At 41.4% G+C, this 12,571-nt stretch overlaps 1 protein-coding gene across 1 annotated transcript; it reads left to right on the forward strand.

Moving 5' to 3' along the window:
- The first annotated feature begins 7,057 nt into the window (after positions 1-7,057).
- Positions 7,058-12,047, forward strand: pold3 (polymerase (DNA-directed), delta 3, accessory subunit). The gene is made up of 12 exons (XM_073491235.1): positions 7,058-7,192; positions 8,250-8,305; positions 8,844-8,943; positions 9,095-9,134; positions 9,378-9,510; positions 9,758-10,013; positions 10,099-10,171; positions 10,423-10,546; positions 10,770-10,873; positions 11,117-11,202; positions 11,341-11,422; positions 11,586-12,047. Exons 1-12 carry the CDS (start codon positions 7,136-7,138, stop codon positions 11,789-11,791), a joined length of 1,317 nt encoding a protein of 438 aa, XP_073347336.1. The 5' UTR covers positions 7,058-7,135; the 3' UTR covers positions 11,792-12,047.
- Positions 12,048-12,571: the final 524 nt, after the last annotated feature.

Here is a 12,571-nt window from a genome sequence, read left to right on the forward strand (position 1 = left end):
TACAAAGAGAAGGAGGATAGGGCTTTAGAGGAGATGCTGACGAATGAAGGAGCAGGATGAGACGGAGGGATTTGTGAGGAAAATAACTTTGGCTGCATTCACGAGTTGGCTGTTTGTCTTTCTGTAATCACGCTCATCTTTACAGAAGTTGGGAAATTGCTTTTTATATCTGAGTAAACAACTGATTTCCATTTCAGCAGGAACAGAATGATTTCAAAATAAGATCAGGCGTGTTTTTTTAAAACGGCGGATGTCATTTTGGGGGCAATCATTTTTGTTAAATCTGATAAGACTCCCAATTAAATTTATTTTTTTTCTGCACACATTAGAAGCCAGTTTAATTACCTCTTCGGTTGCTGTTGGTGGGGACTTTAAACTGAACTCGAAAACAGACAAACAGCATCTTAAAACTCTTAAACAGCTGATTAGTTTTTCACATTTGTGTGAAATGACTGATTCCCACAGTGATCCGTTTAAAAGTCTAATTTCTGGCAGATTTCTGGCAGATATTTCTCCTCATGTCATTACCTCTGGTCCCTCCAACCATGAAGGTTCAGTCTCAAGCTTCACCGAGTCACACAAAGTCATTATAAACATCGTCTCTTCGTGAATGCTAATCGTTTTTTTTCTAGTGAAGTTGGCCGTCTGTCCGTCTGCTTCCCTTCGATGAAATCTTACCACATTTGTTGAGATTTCATGAAGCAGCTGGGTGTAAAAAAAAAGTCCTCAGAGAGACGAGAATGAAAGAAGAACGCATGTATTCTTAATGGTGGACACTTCCAAGGCCGTGTGTCTGTTCCCGTCCACACAGGAACTCCCTCACACACTCACAAGACCTCCTTCTCTGACTCTTGCTACCAGGCCTGCATGGTAATCACCCTCTCCTTAATGATTTAAACACACTCACACACACTTACATCCCGACAGGCTTCTCTGCTGACTCCTGCTACCAGATCTGCATGACGATCACGCTCCCCCGCAGTGAGCTGCATGTCAACACTCTGCATGTCCACATCGCAGCTCGCTCATCCAGAAGCCTCATCAAATAAAAAGAATCTAGATGCCTAGATCTGCCCACACGCCGCACAGCGTGGCTCCAACTAGGCGACTTTACGCCGCCGGTACAAAGCGCCGCGGGAGGCCACGCGCAGCATCAATCTGCCACGTGTCCTCCTGCGTCTGTATGAAGCTCTCGTGTGGCATTCACATCATGTCGGAGGAGGGTAATGATGGCTGAGATTCCCATGGTGAGGAATTCTGGTGTTTGTGCCACCTGACGACTCAAGACGCTCGTTTTACTGATAGTCATGTCGTTTACACACCAAACAGTTAGTATTAAAGGGGCACTAGTAGTTAACATGGGATTTTACTATTTACAATATTAATGAGGTCATAATAAAAACTTAGAGATGTTTATTTTTTCCATTATTGAAAAAACAGTCTTTTCTCAGAGGAAAATAAGGTTCCCAAAACAGCGGTGTGAGGCTAGAAAGGTGGCAGGGTCCGCCTTTAAGGTTTGTTTTTTCAGAGAGTTTGTCTTCTGATTAAAATTTCTTCCCCCAAACTACATACTGCACCTTTAATATACTTCCACTGATATGACCGGCGGCTATTTTGGTGTCATATAAAAGCCAAATATGCTATTTCCTGAAGGCAGCATGCATCTGTGCAGACTGTGAGCATCAAACTCCCACAAGTATCAGTAGAAAAGAAACATTTGTTCATTTTTGTCGAGCAATACGCTTTCACTCAGGCAGACCTATAATGATACCTGTGATAAAATAAGCAATAAAAAGGTACCGAATACAGGACCGTCCTCTTCCTCAGGAGCGGAGATGACCGCAGAGTCTCTCGGGAGCTAAAATGAGAAGTGGTATATCTTCTGTGCGCAGGCCATTGCGGTTACAGTCGAGGTTTACTCTTGCTCCATTATGTCAAACCAGAGAGCCACTCGAGCCAACCAGAGAGGCCGCCGGGGCGCTCGGGTTCCACTCTGCGACGTTAGCAGGGTTTGGGTTCAAGTGGAGTTCACTGAATCTGCTCACAGTGAATCAAATCTCCAGGTCGACTCAAAAACCTTTTAAATTCCATGAAAACACAATAATATACTTCTTATATTTACTGATACTCTATATAACTTTACTGTGCTTCAGACAGACCGATCATGTGCGGACCTATGATGAGCTGGAGAGACAGAGGTTAAGGGTCTAAGGGGAAACCCTGCACCAGCAGCAGCAAAGCCTTTTTAAATAAAGGTTTTTATTCAAAAACACATATGAACATGCTGGCTGAGAGTGGAGAGAGGAGCCTTTAAACTTCTCCGAGGCTCTGAGGCAGGAACCAATCAGCTCCCAGGACAACCTGCGCTCACTCAATTAACCAAACACACCCACAACCAATCACAGCCACACACTCTCTCTCTCTCTCAGGTAACACAGAGGGGCATTAAAGCACAGAGGCAATTAAAGCACATACAACAGAGATGTTTATACAAACCTCTGGTGTCGTCACAGTTACAAATCATGTACAAGAAAACACAAGAAGAAAGACAAAGAAGATCACATTGACTTTGTTCCTTCATCTCATCCAGCTCTGATCTACCCGAGGATTTAAGTCGTGCTCTGCGTCTTCGAGGTGAGACTCTGATTCTTCGTCACCATTCGGGGAATATTTTTCCCTCCTCTGCTGCACGTTGCTGGCCTCCTGTTTGACATCTCTATTAGAAGTTGTCACGCCGGCTGATCTGCGTCTCAGCAGCCGAAGATTCAGAGCTGCTTCGGTCTAAATATTTTATCACATCATCTGAGTGCACAAACAGCGAGGACACACCTGAATTAATCATCACATGGACAGCGTGTAACGCAGATTGAGAAACTAAAAATCGTTAACGAGGATGTTCAAAACGTTGAGTTTGTGGCTGGTGAGTGTATAAAAACAGCGTCAGCGCATTTCTCTCTCACCTGCTGTGAAAACATCTACATTTATTCAGGTTTTGAGGTTTAAAAGGCAACAACACTGCTGCTTTTTTAGCAAGCATGGAGATTGTTCTCCTCACAAATAAAAAAAGTTGTCTCAGGATTGACGGCTGATCTTGTGTCTGCAGCAGACGACTGTTATATAACAATCTGCTTGTTGACAGGATTCACATGGAGGCAGTTACCTCCTCCTGTTTGTGCTTTTTTTGTTTACAGTATGTTTCCGCTCCATGTATTTAATATTTTTTCAACTGAACTGTTCACCTTTGTCAGGGACCAAGCCAATTACAAAAGTGTAAAATAGAAACCCGCTTTAATTAAGTTGGAAAATTTACAAGGTACAAGGTCATTTATTCCTCATTATATATTACATACATACAGTTATTAATATACGGATACACATAAACATGTAGAGCATCTTTTGAATCTGCATCAGGGTGAACGCAAGCAGCAGCAACAAGATGGTGATGATAATGTGGTTATTATGATTATTATTATTTGGGTGAACCGGTCCTTTAAATAAACATCTGTATGGCCTCTGGAGCTATAACTCCTGTAACAGCCACAGAAACTGTAATTTCCTGCTCAGATGGTTTTCCCGTGTTGTGTCGTGATCATTTAACGACGTTTTGGGCCTCACATCTTTGTTTTTTCCGTCTCTGTGTGCGCAGGCTGGTGAGAAATCTACCACTGAGCCATCAACGCTAAGGACAGACCTTTTCATTCTGCTTTAATTTAACCCAGGTTGCATTATTGCTTGGGCCAGAAATGGCATCCGGCCCCCCCAGGTAGAAGGTGTGCACTTCCCCACTGAGAGATCAATGATATGTTGTGGTTGAAAGGGCAGTTGTTATTATCGTTCTCTGATATGATCGAGGTTGAAAAGGTTATTGCGTTTTCCGGGAATCAAACCCGGACCTCCTGCGTGGAAGGCGAGGCTGTAAACGCCGCTGCTGTAGTTTCAACATAATAACAGGTAGCATTAATGGGACCCCTGGAGAGCTGTCATCATTATTATTACTTTCCACACCCTGGTTAGGACGTCGTGGAGCCCATAACGGAGCTGATTGGACGGCCCCTGACTCTGACCTTCACTGCGCCATTTGTGGGTCTTTTAGCTGTTGTCGAACATCCGACAAACACTGCGTCTAACTGTGTAATGTTGCTGAGCCACTGATTCAAAATTAACGCAGAGATGTCTTGCTACACTGGTTGAATGAGACACACCTGTTTTTATTGGATTTATGTAGAACTTTTGTTTTTTATGAAGATTTTAAAGAAAAATCTGCATTTTTTACGAAAACATCAGCATTTTTTTTAGCTTCCAGGTCATTTGACCCATCGACTCTGCTGAGAGAGATTCATCCGAGCAGATGATACATGAGCTGTTTCACGATGAGCTCCACCTGATGCAGACAGATGATGATAAGCAGTGACGCCGAGAGGAAGCTGCCCTCGTGTTGACCAGAGATTTGTTTGGAAGACTTGCAGCTGATGACGAGGTCGCTGAAGGTTTTAATATATCAACATTGTCCTTCCTGAATATCTCCGTCACAGCAGCTCATTAAAATTCAAAATGTGTTGTGATGCACTAATAACTGCTGCTCATCTCTTCCCTGCAGCCTGCAGAGGAGCCTCTTTTTTCTCCATTTACTGCTGCTGTCACACTGCTTATTTCCATTTACTGGCCAGTTGGTTTCCCTATTTAAAGCAAATTAAAAGCAGCAGTTAGCCATTGACCATTTTATGATCTTTTATTCTCGTGGCTTACCTCACAGTCAGCGTTTTATCTCTTGAAGAGAGCAGTTTTTCCACGATTCAGTAAACGCAGCCTCGTTAAAAGATGACAATGTTCACAAACTATCTGCACTCCAACATGGTGACTTCTATTTCTATTACTTTCTGTAGTGAGCTATTGACAAGTGTTGCAATAGGTTGAGTTTTAAGCATTTTTGGAGAGCAGTTCAACGTCATTATTCGACAGCTGATAGTAGAGATATGAGGAGGTGTTATGAACGGCCAGAGGCGACCAGGGTGACCCGTGATGTCAGCGGCTGTATTAGGCACCATCATATCTTAAGAGGGAGGGTGAAGCAGTGAGCAGTACAGGAATCTTCACGTTCTGGCCCGTGACTGCTCAGTAGTGACGACATTATTGCATCAGTCCTCAGTACTAATGGGTCAGACCACACCCATCTTCGAACTCGGCCTTAATGTGTACCTCAACTGCATACCTGTGAAGTTTCATGACTGCATCGTGTACGGCAGCAGCGCTGTTGGGTTTACAGATTATAACCTGAGACAGACAGACAGGCAGACATGGTGAAGTCAATGACAGCTACAATAGGAGGCCAGGAATGATTAGAAAATGGTACAAAGATCTGCAACTTAGAGAGAGAGAGAGTGAGAACATCACCAGCAGACAATTTCACAGGTTATTAATAAGTTTCAACCTTGAGAATCAGCTCACATTACACAGTGAATGTCGGCAGGGATTTGAAGTGTTAAATGCAGTATAATAGCTGTTTTAATGTACATATATGTCTTTATATGTTTTTATTAAACTATAATACGCTTATTTTTCCACCTCCACATCTTCTTCTTTCGAGCAGACATCTGCACCGCACTCCATCTGCTTTAAAAATAGTTTCATGCACAGGTAGGAATCGTGATAAATGGTTCGTATCTTCGCAGACACCCTGTGCTTACGGAGGTGAGTCCCGACAAGTGGATGTCATGTCTTCTGGAGGTGTTAAAAGGGGCGAGAAAGCTGAGATATCGGAGTTACGCTGTCCTAAAGTGCACACACTTCATCACACCTGAGGCTGATGTAACATCACGTAGACCTGCGAAAAGCTCTCAGCTTTCTATAGGTGTCTTCACCATCAGGAAAAGAGCAGTCGGTTAAACTACATGTGCATTTTACCGTCTGATACGGGGTCCTTCTGGCCTGGCTGGGATTTTTTTTTCTCACACCACAGATGATACAGCTCATTAACCACAGAGTGCATTGCTATATCATGTGGGTAATGTAATGTAAACTGCCCGGAGATATGAAGTAATAAGGAAACATTTGCTGAAGGTTAGTATTTGCAGAAGTATAGTTTTACATAACTTAACAGAAATGTGATTTTGGCAGATGACCTTCACTTTTGGATTTTTCTTGCCTTCAGATCATTGATGGATCTACAGGTTGAGTCTTAAACTGTTTAGATAAACACACGTCTAAAATGGACTGTGTAAGTCAGCTGAGATGTTGATATTATGGAGACAACGTTTACCAGAATACAGCAACAAGTTTTAACCTTTTCTCTGTACAATCTTAATCTGCAATAGAATTAAAAGTGCAGTTGTTCCTTGTTATAATGTGTAGGGAAAAGTAGCAACTCTCCGGCACATACACAAGTCTGATATGATGCTTTAATACAGTGTTTGAGCAAATGAGATTTTAGAAGAAGACGGATTTTTTATTGTATAAAGTAGATCATATCATGGCCTCATTTATCGTATATAATTTCACCAATATCGATTATATACATTTCCTAATATCGGGCTGATTTTTATCGTGCATCACCAGTATGAACATTTAAATATAATTTTATATTTTCTTAGTGTCAATAAATCCGACTTGAATCTTTACACGTGTGTTAAAAGTGCATACTTAACTAGCACACCTGGGTAATGTAGTTTTGAGTAAAAGTAGTGCATTTCATAGGGGCTACTTTCCTTATACACATTTGGTATTTCTGGTGTGCATTTACAGCAGCAGGATGGTGACTGTGGGATTGAGTCAAAATATGTGTGTTCATGGTAATAAAGGAATAAATCGCCCAGTGTCGTAATAATGTGACCTGACATATATCAGGCTTTGTTTACCTACACAGACAATATTTGCTGGTATAATTAATTCACTGATAGTTTGATTTTAATGGGATTTGTTGATAGTAACAAAATATAAAATACCTCCATCGCCATCTCTGTGGTTTACCTGCATCATCAGTCAGTAGCGCGTGTTGTCCTGTAGAGGGCGGCACGTCGCCTCTCATCCCACCGGAAGAAGGACACGTCACGTGACACGTAACAGGAAGTAAATAAACCGCCTTCCCGCGCAGTCAAATCTGTTCAACAAGGCGCCCGCAGTCACGGTTAATCAAACAATAATGGACGAGCTTTATCTGGATAACATCGACGAATATGTCAACGACCACGACAAGATTGTAAGTTTATTTATTATTCGTGATATGTCTTCTTTTATCGACGTTATCCTGGCTGAGGTATTGCTAACTTACTAACGCTAGCACCGGTTGAACTGCGTTCAAAAAACGGCCTGTTTTACTCTCCGATACATAAATATATTGACCTGGAGGAAAACTAAGTATGGCTCACAACTGTGAACGATTTGTTTGGAGCTATTGGTTACTTCGGCTCGTAATAACGTAGAAAATAGCACCTCAATACAACAAAAAAAGCTTAATATACTGGTGGAAACCGCTAACAGTTGTTTTTGAAATGGACGAATACTGCAGGATTTATCAAATATTGATGTTGTTGTGTTAAAGGTTGATGTTTTGTTGGCTAAGCTACATGAAGTGTTGCATACAGTATTTATTTTTAACGAGTTTAACTGTGGAAATCAAACGGCTAACGTTGCTAAGAATGACAGGTTAGCTAACTGTGATGTCGACCGGAACTTAGCTTAAAGGGTAACTCCGCTAATTATACACATTAAAGTGGGTCTACAGGTTTTGGGGAGTACTGCTGTGTGTTCCTCTGTGGCTCCAGAGGAAGCTGCATGTCATCTGGTAAATTGCCTCCGGTGATGTCACTGAGTGGCTAAGGTGCATTGTGGGTAATGTAGGCGCCAGGTTCAGAAATGGCAGGAGAAGGAATGTTTTGTATCCGTTTTGATCATTTGCTTCAAACCGTCCATAATGAGTCTAATAATGTTACAGGACTGCAATGCTAGGTCAGTGGGCTGCTTTTCATAATCTGGTGCCTACATTACCCATAATGCAATGACATCACTCTTGGCAATTTATCAGATTACATGTAGTTTCCTCCGGAGCCACAAAAGGCTTTAAACTATATTTTCCACCTATTTGTAGCACTCTCCAAGACCCGTAAACAAACTTCAACATGTAAAATTGGTGAAGTTGCCCTTTTAACAATCGGCTGACGAATTCATGGCAGTTAAACGCTAATCAGCTGCCTCATTCATGTGGCAATCAGAGCCTGAGTGTAAACATACATGTCGCATGTTTTCTTGTTTCACAGGTGACCTATAAATGGCTGAGTCTCACTCTGGGAGTCCATGTCAACACAGCCAAACAGTGAGTGTTACAGCTTCTCTTCATTCATTCATTTATCCATCCATCTATCCATCTGTTGGTTTATTTATCAGGGACAAGGCGCATTAACAACATATCGTATAATACATCAATGTAAATGTGCCAGTGTATGCTAATGAGTTCATTTTCATCGGTAGTGCTTAATGTCATCAATACAGCACTTGCACAATACAATGCAATACAAAGAAACACATAAATGACCTTACTAAGGCTACTGGCGTCTGCAGAAATAAGAACAAACCGATGCTTTCCTTGATAATCATCAGGTTTTCCTGTTTATACTGACTAGAATTATACTGTATCATCATATAGTGTTTAATAAATTGAATAAATAAACAGTACATTGATTTATTATAAATAAATCAAACATTTCCAAGCAAATGAGAATGTGGCAACCCTTAGCTTAACTGAAACAAAAAAAAAAGGCCTTCCTAGTCAGATGGAGCTGCTCAGTTCTCATGAAGAGTTATTATCAACTATTTTTTTTTAAAAATCGGTAAAATGTTTGTCTGGTTTTCAGGATGCTCTTCCATTATTTGGATCACAAGAGGAAGGAAAGTTCAGCTCAGCTTCATGCCACCTATCTCGTGTCGGGGAAGTTTGTGGACAACGGTCAAACGGTGAGACACACAACATATTATTAGCAAAACTTGCCAATTAGTTGGCGATCAATTAAATAGTTGACCACTAATCGATCAATTGTTGGCCGTTTCTATATACAAGGACTCTTTGATTCTTATTTTGTGTTGCTGATGTTGTGCTTCCTTTCAGAGTCACAAGGTGTCGGTTGTCAAAGAAGACCAGTTGGAAGGTGTGTAAACGTTCCCAGATCACCAGTGTTTACTCTGTAATCGTGCAGCATTGTTGGCTGGTTGGAGCTTTTAGTCACCAGAATGCAAACTAAAACTCACAATTTGTCATCGATTCAATTCATTGCCATTATTAAACTCTTCGCTCATGTGTTCTTCATTGTTATTTTGTTTCTTTGGCGAGGCATTTGTTGCACACACAAAAAAGGCAGCAGCATCTGACCCTTGAGTGTTTTCTTTTGCAGATGTAAAATCCAAGATGAGCCTGATTGTCAGTGTCCACGTCTACAGCGTCCAGAAGGCTTTACTGAAAGACAGCGGTCCCCTCTACAGTGTTGACTATGATGCTGTGAAAGACAATCTGAAGAACTGTAGCAAGTAAGTTGTTTTTTGTGTACTAATCGGGGTCTTTACACAGGTGCGGAAAAGCCTTTTTATTGAGGTACCCTGCTGAGGTTTTGCCTTGAAACATCCACTTCTTCATCCTTTTTATCGCCTTCAGGGTTGTGGGAGCGACTGGGTAAATAAAGTTGCCTAGAAGCAGTCGAGAACAAAAGAAAGAAAAATCTGTGTAATTTGTAAAACTGTCAGACTTCATGAATTGTTCCCTCCACCCCGTTTACAGATACAGTGCGATCCGCTGTGCCAGCGCGGTCCCCATGTCTTCTGTGGATCTGCAGCAGGGGAGAGAAATCAATCGCGCTCCTCCACCAGAGCCCGAACACAAAAAATCTGGCATGAACGGAGAGGCTAACGGGACTTCAAAATCTTCTGCCAAGCCGCAGAAAGGCATCATGGGAATGTTTGCAAACAAGACTTCTCCTAAGAACACGAACAGTGGCAAAGACATTAAGCCGGAGCTGAAGGAGGAGGCGCCTGCGGTACGGCTGCGTATTCTTTGGTTTGATTTACAGAGAAATAAATAAGTGATTGCTGTAGTTTTCACTGCTGGGTTTGGTGTTGTAGGTCGATGCCCCCAAAAGTAAAGCCGCTGCAAAAGCCAACCCTATGATGAACTTCTTCGGCAGTCAAACAGCAAGTGAGTGACACCAAGGATTTGTTGCTTTTTCCTTTCTTTTTGTGCATTTTCTAAATGAAAGGATTTATATAAAAAGACGATAAGATTAATAAAAATACAAGCTAGTTGCAGCCCTAACATCAAATTACACGGCTGTGTCCGCCAAGGAGCTGCGACCAGTGTCCCCAGTCAGCTGATAAATGTTACCTGTAGTCTGCTGATTCATTCAGTCGACAGATTCTCCATCTGAACGCTCCTCCTCACTTCTTTAGAGAAACCAGAAAAAACTGTGAAGGAGGAGGAAGCAGAGCCGCGACGTCAGACTTCACAGCCTCAAGACAAGCAAGAAGCTGCTGCAGTGGAGCCGACAAAAGACACTAAGAAAGACTCAAGGAGGTGTGTGCGTGTGTGTTTTTTACATGAAAATGCAGACAAGAAGTTGTAAATTTTGTGTGTGTGTGTGTGTGTGTGTGTGTGTGTGTGTAAATATATATCCGTCTTATATATTATAAGACCTCTTGGAAATGTAAGAAGCTGTAAGAGCTTTTGGAATTAACATAAAGGGTCTTAATCATTTGCTATGAATGTGTTTTAAATGCAATTCTGTCTCTTGTTGAAGCAAAACCAAGCGATTAGTGGATTCTGACAGCGAGGACGAGAAAATGGAGAAGAAAAGGAGACGGAGGATTAAGAAGCCTGAACCAGACAGCAGTGATGAAGATGGTGAGCTGTTAACTTTTTCTTTGTTCTCTTAATAAGTGAAACAATTGTTTTCCATGTTTCATGAACAATTTATATGGAAATAGTCGTATTAGTTTACTGCTACTGTTCAGAGAAAGATAACCCAGTTTTCAGTTTGTATTGTTGAGCCAGAATATTCAAGATCTTGTAAAATAAAATGATGAAAAGAGAAAGTTTTAAATTTTAAGAACGATTAAAGAAACTAACATTTGTTCACGTCTTCAGTCATTCCAGATTCTCCACAGCAGATGGAAACAAGAGAACCATCACCGCCTCCTAAGAAGGAGGTCGAGTCTGTTTCACATTCACATGTAAGTGATCAAACCTGATGATTCGATACTAAAATGTATTAAAAGCTCAGTGTTGGAAAGAGAAAACCTGTTTTTTAATTGTTAGTCTTTGATGAAACGTCCGATGGCTAATTGAACATTCGTGTTTTTATTCCACAGCAGGCGAGTTCTGATATGAAGATAAGGAAGAGGAGACGAGTCCTGAAATCTCGCACCTTTCTGGATGATGAAGGATGCATCGGTATGAAAAGCAGACAGATGATTGAAAACGTATTTTCTGACTTGGTTAAATGAGATAAACTTACACTACATGTACTTTAATTTGAGGGGAAAAACTAATTTTAAACTTTATTCACACAATCAAGCCCAAAATCACTGTGGTTTCTCTTTTTATTCCCCCACAGTCACAGAGAAAGGCTATGAGAGTGAATCATACTCTGAAACAGAAGAGGACGTTCAGGCCACCAAACAAGCTCCAAAAGATCCGTTCCCAGCAAAACTACCGGCAAGTAAGAAACAGGAGGAGAAGAAAAGCCAGAAGAAAATGTCGGCCAGTGCAAATAAAGGCGGTAAACAAGCTTCCATCATGGGCTTTTTCCAGAAAAAATGATGGAGAGCGGCGTCTGACACTTTCATTGGCGCCGAGGAACACCGAGCACTGCTGCAGACTTTCTGTAATGATCTTTCGGTCGAACTGACGGTTATAACACATGACATGGACTACTGAGGAATGCAAATGACTTCCCACAAGCACTTCGACTCCATGGACGGCACCATTCAGGATGACAAACATTTTACTTTTCACCGTATGTGAGCTGTCAATACATCTTCTGACCTACACATTAAACAAACATTAAAAACTGAAAGTACATGTGTTTTTCTTTCTTCTTCTCAGATTATACATGTAGCAGGCTGAGAGGATTTCAGTCTGCTGCACACAATCTAGTTGGATGTTAAAAAATGGTGATGCTCTCGTAGAAAATTGGCATCTTTTCTATTAATTTACCATCTTTTTAGAGTTGGAGATGCACCTCTGTTTACTTTGTGTTCTGATTTTCTCATATAACACCAGCAACCATATGGGATTATCTGTATTTCTGTGATGGTGCTGCTGCAGTAACCATATTTACTTGCTGGGGATCAATCAAGGGTTGTTTTACCTCAAACCCAATGTATTACATTTACAATACCAATGAAAATGCCGATGAAAAGTCGCGTGAATTTTCGTAGTCCACAAAACATTTCTGCAGCTTCACAGCAAAACAGTGTTGCAGCACTCTCCTAAACAACTGAAGTAGATGGGGACTTGTTTAAAAAAAAAAAAGCTTGTCCAATGTAATCCAAGTCTCACACGTAATTTACACCCCTGACACGCAGTTAAACTCGAGCA

The sequence above is a fragment of the Pagrus major genome, chromosome 21 (genome assembly GCF_040436345.1).
Source record: "Pagrus major chromosome 21, Pma_NU_1.0".
NCBI classification, from domain to species: domain Eukaryota; kingdom Metazoa; phylum Chordata; class Actinopteri; order Spariformes; family Sparidae; genus Pagrus; species Pagrus major.